The 19,912-nt window shown below is 38.2% G+C and overlaps 2 protein-coding genes across 23 annotated transcripts in view; one reads left to right on the top strand and one right to left on the bottom strand.

Annotated features, from left to right (window-relative positions):
- The window catches only part of GLMN (glomulin, FKBP associated protein), a 195,505-nt gene that overhangs the window by 36,983 nt on the left and 138,610 nt on the right, over positions 1 to 19,912 (bottom strand). For 3 of the 17 annotated variants that reach the window (XR_010159737.1, XR_010159740.1, XR_001718850.4), the window contains exons 1-7: positions 15,165 to 15,308; positions 14,642 to 14,710; positions 14,074 to 14,199; positions 8,086 to 8,205; positions 6,873 to 6,981; positions 5,589 to 5,862; positions 3,159 to 3,261 (exon numbers count right to left, since the gene is read on the bottom strand). Coding sequence is in view for 13 of the 17 variants with exons in the window: in XM_016956221.4 (XP_016811710.1) it covers positions 3,159 to 3,261; positions 5,589 to 5,862; positions 6,873 to 6,981; positions 8,086 to 8,205; positions 14,074 to 14,199; positions 14,642 to 14,710; positions 15,165 to 15,233 (870 nt within the window). In the remaining 4 variants the exon portion in view is untranslated. 17 annotated transcript variants of the gene reach the window in all.
- The window catches only part of RPAP2 (RNA polymerase II associated protein 2), an 88,286-nt gene continuing 84,051 nt past the window's right edge, over positions 15,678 to 19,912 (top strand). For 5 of the 6 annotated variants that reach the window (XR_010159378.1, XM_009425350.4, XM_001153375.5 and 2 more), the window contains exons 1-3: positions 15,678 to 15,830; positions 16,877 to 16,922; positions 18,159 to 18,273. Coding sequence is in view for 4 of the 6 variants with exons in the window: in XM_009425350.4 (XP_009423625.3) it covers positions 15,758 to 15,830; positions 16,877 to 16,922; positions 18,159 to 18,273 (234 nt within the window). In the remaining 2 variants the exon portion in view is untranslated. The remainder of the gene's footprint in view (positions 15,831 to 16,876; positions 16,923 to 18,158; positions 18,274 to 19,912) is intronic. The other variant, XM_063816821.1, reaches the window with a different exon arrangement.

Raw genomic sequence — 19,912 nt, 5'->3', positions numbered from 1 at the left:
AATCCATCACATAAACAGAACCAACGACAAAAACCACATGATTATCTCAATAGATGCAGAAAAGGCCTTGGATAAAACTCAACAGCCCTTCATGCTAAAAACTCTCAATAAACTAGGTATTGATGGAACGTATCTCAAAATAATAAGAGCTTTTATGACAAACCCACAGCCAATATCATACTGAATAGGCAAAAAATTGGAAGCATTCCCTTTGAAAAATGGCACAAGACAAGGAAGCCCTCTCTCACCACTCCTATTCAACACAGTGTTGGAAGTTCTGGCTAGGGCAATCAGGCAAGAGAAAGAAATAAAGGGTATTTGATTAGGAAAAGAGGAAGTCAAATTGTCTCTGTTTGCAGATGACATGATTGTATATTTAGAAAACCCCACTGTCTCAGCCCAAAATCTCCTTAAGCTGCTAAGCAACTTCAGCAAAGTCTCAGGATACAAAATCAATATGCAAAAATCACAAGCATTCCTATACACCAATAATAGACAAACAGAGAGCCAAATCATGAGTGAATTCCCATTCACAATTACTACAAAGAGAATAAAATAGCTAGGAATCCAACCTACAAGGGATGTGAAGGACCTCTTCAAGGAGAACTACAAACCACTGTTCAACAAAATAAAAGAGGACACAAACAAATGGAAGAACATTCCATGCTCATGAATAGGAAGAATCAATATCATGAAAGTGGTCATACTGCCCAAAGTAATTTACAGATTCAATGCTATCCCCATTAAGCTACCACTGACTTTCTTCACAGAATTGGAAAAAACTACTTTAAAGTTCATATGGAACCAAAAAAGAGCCCGTATAGCCAAGACAATCCTAAGCCAAAAGAACAAAGCTGGAGGCATCAAGCTACCTGACTTCAAACTATACTACAAGGACACAGTAACCAAAACAGATTGGTACTGGTACCGAAACAGATATATAGACCAATGGAACAGAACAGAGGCCTCAGAAATAACACTATACATCTACAACCATCTGATCTTTGACAAACCTGACAAAAACAAGCAATGGGGAAAGGATTCCCTATTTAATAAATGGTGCTGGGAAAACTGGCTAGCCATATGTAGAAAGCTGAAACTGGATCCCTTCCTTACACCTTATGCAAAAATTAGCTCAAGATGGATTAAAGACTTAAATGTAAGACTTAACACCATAAAAACCCTAGAAGAAAACCTAGGCAATACCATTCAGGACATAGGCATGGGCAAGGACTACATGATTAAAACACCAAGAGGAATGGCAACAAAAGCCAAAATAGACAAATGGGATTAATTAAACTAAAGAGCTTCTGCACAGCAAAAGAAAGTATCATCAGAGTGAACAGGCAACCTACAGAATGGGAGAAAATCTTTGCAATCTACCCATCTCACAAAGGGCTAATATCCAGAATCTACAAAGAACTTAAACAAATTTACAAGAAAAAAAAATCCCATCAAAAAGTAGGCAAAGGATATGAACAGACATTTCTCAAAAGAAGACATTTATACAGCCAACAGACATGAAAAAATGCTCATCATCACTGGTCATCAGAGAAATGCAAATCAAAACCAGTGAGACACCATCTCACGCCAATTAGAATGGCGATCATTAAAAAGTCAGGAAACAACAGATGCTGGAGAGGATGTGGAGAAATAGGAACACTTTTACACTGTTGGCAGGAGTGTAAATTAGTTCAACCATTGTGGAAGACAGTGTGGCGATTCCTCAAGGATCTAGAACTAGAAATACCATTTGACCCAGCCATCCCAATACTGGGCATATACCCAAAGGATTATAAATCATTCTATGATAAAGACACATGCACATGTGTGTTTCTTGCGGCACTACTCACAATAGCAAAGACTTGGAACCAACCCAAATGTCCATCAATGATAGACTAGATTAAGAAAATGTGGCACATATATACCATGGAATATTATGCAGCCATTAAAAAGGATGAGTTCATGTCCTTTGCAGGGACATGGATGAAGCTGGAAACCATCATTCTAAGCAAACTATCACAAGAACAGAAAACCAAACACCACAGGTTCTTACTCATAGGTAGGAGTTGAACAATGAGAACACATGGACACAGGGTGGGGAACATCACACACCATGGCTGGTAGGGGCGTGGGGAGCTGGGGGAGGGATAGCATTAGGACAAATACCTAATGTAAATGATGAGTTGATGGGTGCAGCAAACCAACATGGCACATGTATACCTATGTAACAAACCTGCACGTTGTGCACATGTACCCTAGAACTTAAAGTATAATTGAAAAAGAAATCACCTTACATACATGCTCAATCCCTTGCCCCCCTCTTGCTCTCTACAACTTACCCTGTTCTTAAAACCCCAACCTAATTCAACCAAATGTTACTCCTATGCTGCACCTGCACTCATGTAGCTGAACATGGCTGAAGAAAACTACACAGCCACATGGACTTTCTCTTTTGAAATTCAAAAACATCAACTTAAAATAAATTTTTTAATATTTCAGATTATTTCTCTAATACAGAATCTGAGCCACATTTTAAAATACTATTGATGCATAAAGCCAAATTGCTTTTAAAATAAAATTTACTTAAATATGGAGCTATTTTGAAAATATTTATCACGGGGCATGGAATTTCCACTCTAGGAGTTTTAAGGAAATAATTTGAAAAGTATGCAAAAATTTAATTACTAGGTTACTTATCATAGACTTAACTGTTAAAAAAAGAAACTTGGAGTTGTCCTACAATAATGAAAAATTAGAAACAATCCAAATGTTGAACTATATGGCACAGGTGAAATACATTATACTAAGTCCATACCATGGAACACTATTAAGCCAATGGAAAAATATTCATAATATACTGTTGAAGAGGAAAAAGGTAGATTACAAGATTATATATATATAATATATAAAATCTTTGAAAAATGTATATATATGTATTATTATAAATAAGTATATAAGAAAAAAGCCTGGAGGATGTTAATATTTATCTTTGGATAATAAAATTATTGCTGTTTTATTTTCCATCTTTTGTTTATGTGTGTTCTACAAAAAATACATATTTCTTTATTAATGAATGTATCAATTTACATGTGCAGTACTGAGAATATAGTGGGATAACATTTGAGATTATAGCAGATTAAATTAGCTGTACTTACTATTATTTCTGATGCAAAATACCTGAAAGGATCATTTCCACCTTCTTCAGACTGTTCAAGGAATTGTGCTGTCAGCAAAGGGCATTTCAAGCTTTTGAAACAACTAAGGCATAAGAAATAGGTAACTATGAAATCAACACTTCCAAGTATAAAATCCCTAGGTCTTCAAATCTAAGTTAATTTTACTTGAAAAATAACATAAGCACTGCTATGGTTTGAATGACTCTGCTCTCCAAAACTCATGTTGAAATTTAACTGCCATAAGGAGGTGGGAATTAGGCCAAGGGGGCTCCACTCTCACGGATGAGATTAATGCTGTTATAAAAGGGCAAGTTCAGCCCACTTTTGCCTTTTGCCCTTTTACCTTCAGCCACATTATGACACAGCTAGAAGGCCCTTGCCAGATGCCAGCACCTTAATTGCAGACTTCCCAGCCTCCAGAACTGTGAACCAATGAATTTCTGTTCATTATAAATCACCCAGTCTTAGGTATTCTGTTATATCAGCACAAATGGATTAAGACAAGCATCAATAACTCAATGGTCTATAAAACTGGTGATGTAATGTCGTTCGTACTAGTAATGGGGAGAACATGAGAACACCTTGCTAGACTCAACATGCTAAGACTGACTTCTACATCTGAACTATTCCATTGAATTCTGAATGTTTGAGGGCTGGTGCTAGTCTATGATGTTGTTTTCATTAGTTCAAAGAAAAAATCAGGAAATACAGTCATTTTTTCACACAGCTCTTATTTGTTTTATTTAGAAAACCAAACTTTATTCTGTGATTAAGCCTTTCCTATTTCTTTAGTTAAAATACCTTTTCTTTTATGAAATAATGGGTTTTATAAATGGTAAAAAAACTTTTTTTTTGAGACAGGGTGTCTGTCACCCAGGCTGGAGTACAGTGGCACAATAATAGTGCGCTGTAACCTCAAACTCCTGGGCTCAAAGGATCCTCCTGCCACAGCCTCCCAAGTAGCTGGGACTACAGGCACACACCACTGTGCCCAGCTAACTTTTTTATTTTTTGTAGAGACAGGGTCTCACTATGTTGCCTAGGCTGGTCTCAAACTCCTGAGCTCAAGCAATCTCCCAGCTTGGCCTCCCAAAGTGTTAGGATTACAGGTGCGAGCCACCACGTCTGGCCGTAAATATTTTTTTAAATGTCCTAACCTGACAAGTAGGAAGCTAAAAATAGTATTAGTCTCCAAAATTAAAATATTATTTTATATTCTATTTTTTAGAGACGAGGTCTTGCTATGTTGCCCAGGCTGGTCTTGTACTCCTGGCCTCAAGTGATCCTCCTGCCTCAGCCTCCCAAGTAGCCAAAATTTAAAAATTACTGGTCTATGTAATTAATCTAGTCTATCACTGTCCAATAGAAATATAACACAGGCCCATATATAATTTAAGATCTTTTAGTAGACACATGAAAAAAGTAGTAAGAATGGGAGAGATTATTTTAATAATTTATCTTAACCCAGTATATCTGAAATATTATCATTTCAACATGTTATCGATATAAAAATTATTGAGGTATTTTACTGTTTTTTTTTTTTTTTTTAAATAGCAAGTCTTCAAAATCCAGGGGATATTTTATAATTAAAGTATATCTGAATTTGGACCAGCCATATGTCAAGTGCTACAGCCATATTGAACAGTAGATGTTTAGTCTATAGTACCCATGGAGGGAATGCTATTGGGTGGATACTCTACCACTATTTTTGTGGTCCAGTTGGATATTCTGTCTGGTGGTCTTTCTGCTGCTTCCTTTGAAAGAGTAAAACACAATTTCTCCACAGAGCTACCTATATCTATTTCCCACACTCACCCTGAGCTACATGTATCTATTTCCCCCACTTTCATTATTCACCTACTATGATGAATAAGGCAATACAAAGAAGAATATAAAGTAAATGAATGGATTTTGGTTTTTTAATTATTTTATTAATTAATTTCTTAAAGACAGGGTCTTGCTCTGTTGCCCAGACTGGAGTACAGTGGCCAATCATCATTAACTGCAGCCTCACACTCCTGGATTCAACCCATCCTCTAGCCTCAGCTTCCCAAGCAGTAGCACTACAGGTATATGCCACTACATCTAGCTAATTTTTAAATTTTTTTGTAGAGATGGGGGTCTCACTATGTTTCCAAGGCTGGTCTCAAACTCCTGGCCCCAAGCAATCCTCTCACTTCAGTCTCCCAAAGTGATGGGATTACATGTGTGAGCCACTACACCCGGCCTATAATTTTTTAAAATATAAATGTCTCAAGTTCCCATGCTGTATCAACTGAACCCCACATTCTTCTAAAATTAAAAATCTGAAACTAGATTTCTATTTACATGTCAAAGTGAAGAAACATAAAATAACTGAACTATCAATTACTTAAGTCCACTGTGAGATGTTCTTAAAATTATACTTACAATTTCAGTAATTCATCCTTTAACTTTTCATTTTCCAGTGAGTTTTCTTTGTTATCAATGACTTCTTCCACAAAAGGTTTAGTGAACTCTATTAAGGCCTTGCAACACTGACAAAGGCCATAGTCATCCATTTGTATTTGTTCTTTTGAGTATGGAACAGGAAGAAGAGATAGCTGATTCCAAAGGGTAGACAATGCTAATCCAATTGAATATGCCTTATTATGAAGTTTCTGAATCACTAAAACAGAGATCAAGTTGTCGCTCATCAAGTATGCTAAACATGGGACAAGAAATTCGGCAAATGTGGAATTATAAGACACTTCCTCCTCCCACATTTTAACAACTCTTGAATCAAGATGACACATCACAGTCTAATTGGCAGTGTTTTTTTCTTCTTAGTTGTGCATAAAATAATACAGCATCTTGCCATGAAATGCTGTTTAGGTTATGTTTATAACAGACTATGTGTAACAGGCTATGTACTTAAGACAGAAACATGTTCTTTCCATGTTTTTGGGTTGTTATAAGCACAAAATATAAGTGTATTGTAAACTATAAAGCACTATACAAATAGGAGGTGGTATTGTTAGATTTTTTTTCCCTAGAAGACTGAATATTACAGGTAGTATGAAGCTGGCGGGCATTCATATTTAAAACAAATTTAATTTCTGATTCTAGGTCCCTCTATCAGATTGTGAGATAAACGAATTTCCTAAAATGAAAAATAACCTCTTCCCATGGATACTGTCTGCCTTGGTTGCTAAGACCCATTACCTACCAATACTGTTACTGCACTCAGCCATGGAGCCTTATCATCCCATATCTCCTCGCTTCATTCTTCAGTAGTACCTTTGCTATGCCCAATCCAACCTCCCAAAGCAGAGGCTAAGCAATGCCTTGCCTGATACTCTTCTGGACTACCATAATGCTATCAGATTTAGTACTGCAGATACCACAGGGGTAATCCTTGAAACATGTTTAGAGAGAAAATTCTAGATTTAAGCAGCAGATAGGAAGGTTAGGCAAAAAGGTATAGTTTTCAATATAGCACATGAAAAATAGTATGACATTCAACAGAATATTTACTGGGTACCCACTCTGGCCAGATACTATAATCTTTCTATGAGCAGCAGTATTCACACTGGCATTGCTATTATTGGTTTAAGCAGAGTACTCACTAATTAGCTGTAAACTTTACTTTGGTGTAGTATTGACATTTTGGGGTAACCATCAAGGCATTTAGAGATACAACAAGAAGTACTCTGATATCAAAATTCTCATTACCTGTTTGTAATGGCTGAAGCAAAAGAAGAATACTTTGGGATATCTGTTTTCCAGAGGGCTCTTCAATCAGTTCAAGCAAACCCAACAATAATTCCTTTGGATTGCATAACTATAAAAATATTCACAATTGAACCTGTTTAATACAAGTTGTATTTAAAGCCACATTATTACTATTTTTAAGAAGGCATATATTGACAAAATATTATACAATTATGTTTTTGCTTAACATTAAAATTATTTATACAATTGTTGAAAAAATATGCACGAGCAAAACACAGAATCTGTGATGGTCAAGTAACTATAAAACTAAAAAGCAAGAAGTCAATGGATCTTTAAGCTCAGGTTTCCTTTGAGCTTCACCTGTCTACTCTGAAATTGCCTTAATAGATTCTCAGGGGCTCCAGCAGGTGGGACCTTTCAATCCCATGCTGCAAGCCTATTTAGACTAGTCTGGAATCTCTTTTGTATTTTTTGAACAGGTAAAACTTTGCATTGCTTTCTGACTGGCCATATCTTATCATCTCACTTGACTGGTTTTTTAAAAGCTCCCAGCTCCCACAGTCAATAACTCATACAGATGGAGCTCTCCTTCCAATATATATTTGGGTATATTTGCACTGATCACTAAACAGTTTCTTATAATATCCTTTTTCTCAGAATTTATCTTTCTTAGCCATCAAATATTGACTTTAAACTCTACTAGCCTTTTACCCAGGGTCTCTTTCTAAGGTTGTTAGTCACAACTGATCTGTGTTCTACCCTATTCCTACTTCAATTTTAATCACTTGTATTCTGGGCCTTCCATTTTCTTTTAGGGAACATACCACAAAGGAAAGAGGACTGAGATTTTAATTCTAGTTTCAATGTTGCCAAAAGATAAATGTGACCTTGAACTACCTCTCTAAAGCTTGTATTCCACATCTATACGATAAGGCTACTTGTTAAAATATAGCTTCCCAGGTCTCTCCCTGGAGATGCTGAATCAATGGGTCCGATATGAGGTTAATATGAGGTTAGACAATTCTTTTATCCAGAAAATTTGGGAAATCCTGAAATGGAATTGCCTATCCAATCAATAAGACTGGGTCTTTTCTCAACGAGTTCCTTTCTGCATGTACTTACATGAACCAACAGCTTTCTTACCAAACAATAAAGGGAATTATAAAATACTGCTGTGTGTTATGATAAAGAGAACCTTGTTTTGTTAACTTACCTTTACCAATAAATCAAAGATCAAAAAATAAACTTTTCTTTTACTATCCTCTTTATCTTTACACAAAAGGCATCGAACAACAGGACCAACGAGATTCCAGCCCATATTCTTGATGATGACCTGTAAAAACATTTTCAGAGTAAAGCAAACACTGCCATCTATAGGACTCTCGCAGTGTGCTTTCCTATCTTGGAAGAGCTCAGAATTGTCTCTGAAATAGGAAGATGAGACAAGTGAAGCCTATGACATTTCACCAGAGACTTTCCAGGGTTGGCTACTAACAGACATCGACATTTTTAAATAGTTTTTAATATGTTCCCTGAGGAAAGGCAAAAGGGTCTTCACTTTTTATCAGGCAAGTTGGTGTTTCCCGAGATTTAAATAGTGCCTCTATTTCCAACAAGAGAGTTAATTTGCTTAATACAGGTACTTAACTTCCACAGACAATTTTGCTCCCCTTATTCATAAAGAAATCCAGCCAATGCTCATGTACCTTTTAAAGTTCTTGGAGTCTCTAAATATAATCATTGTAATTTATAAAAAAAAGAAGGGATACAACTTCATTAATTTTCTCTCCTACATACAAGTGGCTTCTATATTCAAAGATATTTCAGAATGCTTACCATACAAGTAAAAGTTTATCTTTATAATGACTAATTCACATTCATTATCAAAACCACTAATTCTCAAAGGATCAACAATGTATTCCACTTCTCTGGCCTGCTTTGTATTTTAACTCATCAGTATTTACCAAGCCTACACTATAATATTCTAGGGGTTAGAAATAAAGTGAGGAACACAGTGGATAAGATCACTACCCTCCTAGAGTTTACATTCTAGAGTCCTTCTTTAAAAGCACGGTGGTTGGCTGGGTGCAGTGGCTCATGTCTCTAATCCCAGCACCTTAGGAGGCTGAGGCAGGAGGATCACTTGAGCCCAGGAGTTTGAGACCAGCCTGGGCAACCTAGTGAGACCCTGTCTCTGTTTTTTAAAGTTAAATACTTTCTTATTTATTTATTTATTTTGAAACTGAGTCTCGCTTTGTCGCCCAGGCTGGAGTGCAGTGGCGCTGTCCCAGCTCACTGCAAGCTCTGCCTCCTGGGTTCATGTCATTCTCCTGTCTCAGCCTCCCAAGTAGCTGGGGCTACAGGCACCTGCTACCATGTCTGCCTAATTTTTTGCTTTTTTTTTTTTTTTTTTTTAGCAGAGATGGGGTTTCACCATGTTAGCCAGGATGGTCTCGATCTCCTGACCTCGTGATCCACCCACCTCGGCCTCCCAAAGTGCTGGGATTACAGGCGTGAGCCACCGCACCCCGTCTTTTCTTTTCTTTTTTTTTTTTTTTTTAAGCATGGTGGCTCATGCCTGTAATCCCAACACTTTGGGAGGCTGAGGTGGGTGGATCACTTGAGCTCAGGAGTTCAAGACCAGCCTGGGCAACACGGCCAAACCCTGTGTATAAAATACAAAAATTAGCTGGGCCTGGTGGCACATGCTTGTAGCCCCAGCTACTTGGGAGGATGAGTGGGAGGATGGCTTGAGCCTGGGAGGCAGAGGTAGCAGTGAGTTGTGATCACACCACTGCAAACCAGCCTGGGTGACAGAGACAGACCCTATCTCAAAAAAATATATAAATAATGAAAAAGCAGATCTAGCCCATCTGACAAGGGATTAATAACCAGAATAGAAAAGAAGCTCAAACAACACTAAAGGAAAAAATCTAATAATCCAATTAAAAAATTGGCAAAAGATTTGAATAGACATTTCCCAAAAGGCATACAAATGGCAAACAAGCATATGAAAAGGTACGCATCATGATCATCAGAGAAATGCAAATCAAAACTACAATGGGATATCATCTCACCCCAGTTAAAATGGCTTATATCCAAAAGATAGTCAATAACAAATGCTGGCAAGGATGTGGAGAAAAGGAAACCCTCATATATTGTCGCAATCTCAGCTCACTGCAAGCTCCACCTCCTGGGTTCACGTCATTCTCCTGTCTCAGCCTCCCAAGTAGCTGGGGCTACAGGTGCCCGCCACCAAGCCCGGCTAATTTTTTGTATTTTTTTTTTTAGATATTGTTGGTAGGAATGTAAATTACTACAACCATTAATGAGAACAGTTTGGCAGTTCCTCAAAAAATACAAAAATAGAGCTACCATATGATCCAGCAATCCCACTGCTGGGTATATACCCAAAAGAAAGGATATCACTATATTGAAGAGATATTTGCACTCCCATGTTCATTGCAGCACTGTTTACAATATCTCAGATATGGAAGCAACCTAAGTGTCCATCAACAGATGAATGGATAAAGAAAATGTGGTACACATACACAATGGAGTACTATTCGGCCACAAAAATGAATGACATCCTGTCATTTGCAATAACATGGATGGGACTGTAGACCATTATGTTAAGTGAAAGAAGTCAGGCACAGAAAAACATTGAACGTTCTCACTTTTCTGTGGGATCTGAAAACCAAAACAACTGAACTCACGGACGTAGAGAGTAGGAGGATGGTTACCAGAGGCTGAAAATGGTAGTGGGAGGCAGGGAAGATGGCTAATGGGTACCAAAAAAAAAAAAAAAAATTATAAGTAATGAATAAGACCTACTATTTGACAGCACAACAGGGTGACTACAGTCAATAACTAATTGTACATTTTAAAGTAAATGAGTATAATTGGTTTGTTTGTAACACAGAGGATAAATGCTTGAGGGGATGGATACCCCATTCTCTATGATATTCTTATTACACATTGCATGTCTGTATCAAAACATCTCATGTACCCATCAATATATATGCCTTCTATGTACCCACAAAAATTAGAATTTTTTTTTTAAAAAAGCTGATCTAGGAAGAAGACAAAATGACACCTATAATACCTCATCTTGACCCCAGTCTTGTAAGATAATAAAAATAGAGTATACAATACAGTAGTCTCCCCACTTAACTGCAGGGGGTACATTCCAGGACCCCCAGTGGATGCCTGAAACCATGAATAGTACCAAACACTATATATAAATACTATACATGCATATCTGTGACAAAGTTTAATTTATGAGATTAACAATAACTACAACAATTATAATATACTGTAATAAATAGTATGTGAATGGTCTCTCACAAAGCAGTAAATAGTAAATCTTTTTATTTTTATTTTTTTTCTTTAATTCAGTCTTATAGTTGAAGATAATAGTAAATCTTGGTCAATTTTGATAGTGTCACCTGGCAAGAAAATTAAATTGTAGTCAGTTTTTTGTTGTTGTTGTTGTTGAGATGGGGTCTCACTGTTTCCCAGGCTGGAGTGTAGTGGTACGATCTTGGCTCACTGCAGCCTCCACCTCCTGGGTTCAAGCAATCCCCCCATCTCAGTCTCCCGAGTAGCTGGGATTACAGGGGCGCACCATCACGCCCAGCTAATTTTTGCATTTTTAGTGGAGACAGGGTTTCACCATGTTGGCCAGGCTGGTCTCGAACTCCTGACCTTAGGTGATCCACCCGCCTCGGCCTCCCGAAGTGCTGGGATTATAGGCATGAACCACTGTGCCCAGCCTGTAGTCAGTTTTGAACATTGTCTTATCAATATCTAAACCTTTGCATTTAGCTGACCACATATTGCAAAGGTGATTCTCAAACTATTAAGACTAAGCCTCACATGTTTAAATCTATCCCATTAGCTATTCAGAAGCATGCTAAAAATAAAACGCTAAGGCATGCAATGCCTGAAAAATACTTTTGTTTATACTTCCCTTTTCCTTCTGCCTCACTGATGTGGTGCTGATTCTCATCTCCTTGGCAGGCCTCTTCTCTTTACCTGTTTCTTAAATTCTTCAAGATGGGATCTTGGGCCTCTTCTCTTCTGCCCCTTTTATGTGAACTCAGGTAAATTCTTGTTTTTTTTTTTTTTCACTCCTCAATGCTTCAATTACCCAATCTTTAGGTAATTAAAGTCTCACAGATATGTGTCTCAGAGATCTACATCTTAATTCCTCTATCTCTACTGAGCTCAAAACCTTACTTTCCAATTGACTGCTGTACTTAAACTCAAAATTTCTAAAAGTCAACTCACTTGTTCCTTCAAGAAACTTTTCCCTCTACTTAGGTTGCCTTTTTCTGTTTGATATCATATGTTATCCTTTTAGAGGCTAGAAACCCAGTCATTTTTGATGCCTCACCCTCTCAATCAAGCAATCGCCTGTATTCTACCCTAAAACCATATGCCATACAGCACTAACCAGAGGTACAGCAGAGTGGTTAGGAGCTCCAAAACCATGCTACACAGGTCTGAATCTTGGATGTTACATAAAAGTTGACTTACTTTTGGGCAAGTCATTTAACTTTTCAGTTAAAAAATGAACACCTACCTTCTGAGATTTTGGAGAGACTAATTAAGTTAATAAATGTAAAGGACTAAAGACAGCATCTGGTACATGTAAATATGCAATAAATATTAGTTGTTATTAATTTATTATTAGCTGAAAGCTAAGTACTTTAGAAGGTTATCCTGAGAACACAATTAGAAAAAAATCAAGAAGAGTTTAAAAAACATAAAATTTATTATATTGGGGGTTACAAAGTTATCATAAACATGTATCAAAAACTAAATAAAATGTCCTATTTTAACAAAAAATAAGAAGGGTATAAGCCATTTGAACTACTGACTAAGAGATGCTATAATAATATATGATTAAAAAGTTTTAGGAATCCCCCAAATCCAATCAAGATGCCCTGGAGAGAAACACAGGTCAACATGATTACACTGTGATATCAAGAAAGAAAACTTCTAATAAATAAGTAGCACTGCAAATGAAGAAAGAGTGTGTACCTAGAAGGAAGATGGTCTTTGTATTAGTCTGTTCTCATGCTGCTATGAAAAAATACCCAAGCCTGGGTAATTTAGAAAGAAAAGAGGTTTAATTGACATGCAGTTCCACATGGCTAGGGAGGCCTCAGGAAACTTAACAATCATGCGGAAGGCACCTCTTCACAGGGCAGCAGGAGAGGCACTGAGTGCCAACAGGGGAAATGCCAGATGGTTATAAAACCATCAGACCTCGTGAGAACTCACTCGCTATCATGAGAAGCATGGGGAAACCACCCCCATGATTCAATCACCTCCACCTGGTCCCACCCTTGACACACAGGGATTATTACAATTCAAGGTGAGATCTGGGTGGGGACACAGAGCCAAACCATAGCCGTCTTCCTTATAAGGAGTATCCAAAGACACAAAATTTGGCAGGATGTTGCCAACACAGTGTCCCAGGAAAAAGTTATTCCTGATTCACAAATAAGATCCTTTTCCATTGTGGAGGATGATTTCTCAAACCATTGTAACTGGATGATACTGGCTAGTATGACGACATATCGCTTTCCTCCTGTTCTGATTCTATGCACATAAAATACTGTTTTAATTAAAATTTGGTTTTCCATACACATTTGGCTGGAGGAGAATGGGCTGATCACCCAAAATGAATATTTAGCCTGCTTGATATGTATATTTCTCATTGTAAATTAATGACTCAAACACCATTTTTGGACTCCCTAAACCAGAAGTAATTCTGTTTCTTCTAAAAACTCTTTACTTCAACTATAGCAATTACTTATTTTGCCTCATTATTGTTAGTTGTTTACATGTTTATCTGTTTGACCAGATGGTAAGCACCTTCAAGTATATGACTGTTTCTTTTCTTTTTTTTTTTTTTTTTCTGAGACAGGGTCTTACTCTGTTGCCCAGGCTGGTCTCAAACTCCTGGGCTCAAGTGATCTGCCTGCCTTGGCCTCCCATAACGCTGGGATTATGAGCGTGAGCCACTGCGCCTGGCCTAAATATTTCTAATTCTTTTTTTGTTTTCAGTTCCCTACTGTGAAAATTTAAGTAGATCCTTAAATGTTTGATGGATAAATGACTGGATGAATAGCATCATGTGATTATTCTCTTCCCAAGACTGAAAAGTAAACACCAAGATTGTACACACCTTATTCTTTTCATTTTGAATAATTTCTAATAGCTGGTCTGTGTGCCCTTCTTCTATGCATCTTTGCCCAGCTAACTGAAATAGGCCAAAATCCTCTTCTTTAAAGTCTTGCTCTTCTAGGATTTGCTGGCAAAAAAAAAAAAAAAAAAAAAAACCCAAAAAACAAACAAAAAGTATATGTAAATAAAAATTAAATACAATAACTTCTTGATTTATCTATGAAAAAAGGAAATCTGTTTAAATTCTAGATAAATGTAATGTAAATAACACACGTATCAAAATTAGGATTACCCTAATAAGTACTTTAATAAGTGACCTTGAAATCTACTGTACCAGTGAAATCTATGAAAAGGATCAGGATTAAAATGTAAAAGGTTATTTAGATAAGTATGTCACCTGGAGAAATAATCCAATCTGCCTCCCCCACTCATGCTCTTTACAGGTCAAAAAAAGCAAGGATTAAAGAAGATAAACAATTTGAGTGACCACAAATATAATTAAAAACAATCTGTGCCCTTCCCATATTTTGAAAGGTATTTAATTTTACAAAAATTAAAAAAATACTTACACATCTCTTTATTATAGACTGAAGTTCCTCTACAGCCATTCTTATTTCTCCTAGTTTCGATGCTAAAATCTACAAATACAAAACACACTGTTAACTATCCGTGATATTACACTTAAGTATTCAAAAGTTATTTTTCAGTGTGATAAATTATTAGTAAATACAATAAAGAAAATGGAAAGTTTTGTTGTGTTTTTTGGTCCAATAGCATGCTAGGAGAAAATGTGAAGTTTTAAAGTTGAAATGTTATTACTGAATCTTAGTATGTTTGCCTAAGAAAATAAAGTGTTTTTTTAGAAGCCCTTATTGCATGTTTTAAGTTTTCTAGGAGCATAGTTTTGAAAGCTACTTTGAAGGAAAAAAAAAAACAAAAAAAACCTCTCGAGCACTCCCAAGAGGCGAGGCATATACGAACTAATGGGCTTTTAAAAAGCAAAGCACTTCTTTTCTGAAAAAAAATTTCCAAAAGGTGGACCTGAAATCAAAATTCTAATCATCAGGGGATTTTTCATTTTTAATGTCTCACCTCACAAAAATTGGGGTGCAACACAAGCTTATCTATAGGGGGTGAAGATTCAGATGCCCTCCATTCCATTTCTCTCTAGGAGTTGCAGTCCCCAAAGTGATCAATCCAGCTAGTGAAATCACTGTATCACACGGAGACAAGACAACGGCGGCCTTCAGGAGGAGACCATCGCTTCTCCAGGCGGCAAGGCTCGGCCCCAAGCCCTCAGTAGGGGCGCGGGTCAGCCCGGTCCTCAGGGCAGCGCGCTGGAAGGCGAGTAATATACCCCAGCGCGCGTGCGGGCGGCAACAGAGGAAGCCATGTCTTCCGATTATTCCTGCTCGCCTAGGTGGGCAGGCTCCACCACCTCGCGTGGCCTAGTCGGCCCGCAGCACCAAGTCCGCCGCGGCTCACGGCCAACCGCGAGCCCTGGCCACCCTGAACCTCTCCACGACTCCACTTACCGTCCAGATCCCTCGCCTCTCCCAGCCGCCGCCACCGCCTCCGGCGTCTTAGCCCGCTCTTCTGGCCCCGCCCCGCGCTACGCGTAGGGAGGCGGGGCCTCGGGGCGAGACGCCGGAGCTTGTCCCCGTCCGGCAGACTACTCTTCCCCCATGGCGGGCTGCGCTGGGCCGTCTTCTGCCGGCCGCAAGGCCGGGGCTCCCCGCTGCTCTCGAAAAGCCGCAGGTAGGAGCAAGGATCTCTTCCCACTTTTGGACCCTGAAAGCTGGGCCCCGATCTCGAGTTCTAGACCGCAGCGCGCGGGCGCTCCTGAAAGGCTGCTTCAGGGGAGGGGTTCTCCCAGGTAGAGAAGGCCGAAAGCTTCCCACCGCCGTCCGCACCTACTGGGAAAGATTTCCTGGCCGCCCCTCACCCCTTTACGCCAGTGTTCCAAGATTTCCCTCACGCGGACTGTGGCCCAGCCTCTGAGAGAAAGGACAGTGGAGGCGCCGGGAACCCAGGCCTGGGGTCCCCGGGTTTCGGGGCAAGTGACTAGGGCAGCGTTGGCAGCTGGCCTTGAACCTAGGACCGGTCCTCCTTTCCAGATTGCTTGGGTGCCCAGTTCTTTAAGGTGCCGGACTCCCCTCTTCCCCCAGAGAGGACGTTTGGCAGACGGAGAGAGGTTTCCCCTAAAAGTACCCAGATCTCAGATTTTCAGGAGTGGTTAATTAAGCAACTATGATACAGAAGAAAATTCAATCCCCAAAGAGATACATTTTAACCAAGAAAAATTAGACGGTAATCAATTTGCAAAAACAAATTGCTTTCCCTTCCTATTTCATTTTGATTTACACACGATTGGACATAAAATATGTGGAAAAGAAGAAAAGGTGGTCTACAGTTTGTTATTTGTGTAGGAATCTATCTTGTATCTAATGTGTTTGTGTAGACCTGACCTACTGCCACCATGTGTAGCTTAACTGCGGGGATGCATTTTGAGAAATGCGTTGTTAGGCGATTTCATCCTTGTGTGACCATCATAGAGTGCACTTACACAAACCTAGATGGTATAGCCTACTTACACACTAGGCTATATGGTACAGCCTATTGCTCCCAGGCTACAAACCTGCACAGCATGTTACTGTACTAAGTACTGTAGGCAACTGTATATCTAAACATAGAAAAGGTACAGTAAAAATACAGTATTTTAATCTTATGAGACCGCTGTCTGTATGCTGTCCGTCGTTTATGGAAATGTCATTATGTAGCACATGACTGTATTTTTATTGTAGGTACTAAACAGACAAGTACTTTGAAACAAGAAGATGCTTCTAAAAGGTATGACAGCTACATGGACAACTACATTGGCATATCTACTTATCTTGTATTACTTGTACCAATTTTAAAACAATAATGGTTACCTTTTTTTTTTAAGAGAAAATTATCATGAGAGGGAAGGGAAAGATCTGGGAAGGCCTATAAATTCTCACATAGACTGTTACATTCCTCTACTCCAGGCTTTAAGAAAACCAAACTAAGCACTCAGACTGCTAGTGAAGGAATGAGTGTCTGTAGAAGGTGTTTGTTTTTCACCGCTTCAGGTACACTCTCCTTTTATTGCTTTATATGCCAGAGACTCACTCTCCAAGTTTCGCTGTCACTCCAAGAAACCTTTTCTGTTCTTTGTTACATCAAGTCCAGATTTTCATTAAAAAGCTGTCTTGTACTAGTTCTGGTTCTAAAAAGGCAAGATATTACCACATATCACACAGAGTTTCTAGAAGAAGAGTAGAATGTGAAGGGGATTAAAAGCATATGTAGCTATGATTTTCATTTTGTGAAGACTCACTAATCTTATATTGGCTTTGGTCTTAATTTACTCATTCTTTCAAAAATTATTTACTGAGTATAAGATATGCCGGACCTGTGTTAGGCTCTGAAGATATGGTGAACAGAATAGACACAGTTCTTGCCTAGTGGAACAGAGGAATAAATAATAATAAATTAATTAGTTAATTAACATAAACAAATACATAATTACAAATTGTGATAAGCACTATGAAGGAAAAGACTGTGATGTTACGACAAGGAATAACGAAGTCTAATTTAGTTGGAGGTGGGTGGCAGGGAGGTTGGCTGTGAGTTTTCAGCGAAAGCCTTATGCTGAGACCTGCGTGCTAAGTAGACATTAACCATACAAAGAGTATATAAAGACTTATGTATGTGCAGTGCAAAAAGTAGCTTGTTTCCTTTTTGAAAAGTATTGGATCAAAAGTAACAGCATTAGAAAACAGAAATTTGGCCGGATGTGGTGGCTTATGCCGGTGATCCCAGCACTTTGGGAGGCTGAGGTGGGAGTGTTGCTTGAGGCCAGGAGCTTGAGACCAGTCTGAGCAACATAGTGAGACCTTGTCTCTACAATTAAAAAGAAATAAATATTTTTATTCAAAAAATTTTTTTAATATATTTAAATTTAAGTGGCAAAATAGTGAGTTAGGTTAGTATTGTATTTTAAAACATGGAATGTTGGACATGAAGCTTTTAAGTAGATTAAGTTTCTCTTTCAAATTTTAGGAAAGCTGAACTAGAAGCAGCTGTGAGAAAGAAGATTGAATTTGAGAGAAAAGCTCTACATATTGTTGAACAGCTTTTAGAGGAGAATATTACAGAAGAGTTCCTAATGGAGTGTGTATGTGTTAAGTTGATATTATTAGTTTTGTAGTATAACATCTTTAAATCTGTGCAGCATGAAACTTCTTTGCATTATTAGAATCTTTGAATTTGTTCTGAGTCATTAGATGCGGATAACAATCCATATAATTATGCATTTTAAAATAAACAACTATCATGCATTCCTTGTATAATAACTTTAAAATGCACTAATGAAAAATAAGTACATAACAAGGTGATGACAGGTAATGTATAGTTCAAAATTAATAAGAGTGGATTTCAAATGTTCTCACCACAAAAAATGATAAATATGTGAGGTGATAGATATGTTAATTAGCCTGATTTGCTCAATGTATACATGTGTTAAAACATCACATACTACCCCACAAATATATACAATTATTATTGTCAATTAAAAAGCAAAAGAAGCCAGGCACAATGGCTCATGCCTGTAATCCCAGCACTTTGGGAGGCTAAGGCAGGCGGATCACTTGAGGTCAGGAGTTCGAGACCAGCCTGGCCAACATGGTGAAACTTCGTTTCTACTAAAAATACAAAATTAGCCAGGTGTGGCTCATGCCTGTAATCCCAGCTGCTCAGGAGGCGGAGGCATGAGAATCACTTGAACTCAGGAGGCAGACGTTGCAGTGAGCTGAGATCACACCACTGCACTCCAGTCTGGGCAACAAGAGTGAGACTCTGTCTCAAAATAAGTATATAAATAATAAATGGGAAAAAAAAATGATGATGGGGGAGAAAAAAAAAAAAAGGAAAAAGCAAATATATTTTACCCTTAGTCATAGTTCTTTTAACCAGTCTGCTAATATCACTTGATTTTCTTCAATTTGTTCTGATTGCAATTCCAGTTTTCTATATTCTGTGTTATTTTAAGTAACAGAAGAATATTATTTTTGTCAATGTAATTTCATCAATTTTCATATTTCAAAAACCTGAAATACAGCTCATTTATGACTTAACATAAAACGGGAGAATTAAATTCCGCATTAAATTTTTTTTTTTTTTTTTTTTTTTGAGACGGAGCCTCACTCTGTCGCCCAGCCTGGAGTGCAGTGGCGGGATCTCTGCTCACTGCAAGCTCCGCCTCCCGGGTTCACGCCATTCTCCTGCCTCAGCCTCCCAAGTAGCTGGGACTACAGGCGCCCGCCATCACGCCCGGCTAATTTTTTTGTATTTTTAGTAGAGATGGGATTTCACTGTGTTAGCCAGGATGGTCTCGATTGCCTAACCTCGTGATCCGCCCGCGTCGGCGTCCCAAAGTGCTGGGATTACAGGTATGAGCCACTGCTCTCGGCCCGCATTAATTTTTTTTTGGCCAGGCACGATAGCTCATACTTGTAATCCCAGCACTTTGGGAAGCCAAGGCGGTAGGATCGCTTGAGCCCAGGAGTTTGAGACCAGTCTGGACAACACAGCGAGACCCTGTCTAAATAAAAATTTGAGAATAAAAAAATTTTGAAACAGCTTTACTACATTAAAATTTTGAATGGAAATTTCTTTTATATTTTTGTAATCCTTAAGAGGGCAAATTAAAACTCAAAGCTTCTATTACAAAAACACTTCTTAGTGTAGTTGATAGATCTTTTTCTAAACAGGAATATGAACATGACAATTCATATTTTTATTGACACTGGTAACTG

The sequence above is a fragment of the Pan troglodytes genome, chromosome 1 (assembly GCF_028858775.2).
Source record: "Pan troglodytes isolate AG18354 chromosome 1, NHGRI_mPanTro3-v2.0_pri, whole genome shotgun sequence".
In the NCBI taxonomy this organism is placed as follows: Eukaryota; Metazoa; Chordata; class Mammalia; order Primates; family Hominidae; genus Pan; species Pan troglodytes.
The sequence above is the reverse complement of the archived record's forward strand: the minus strand, read 5'-3'. Positions and strand labels throughout refer to the sequence as shown.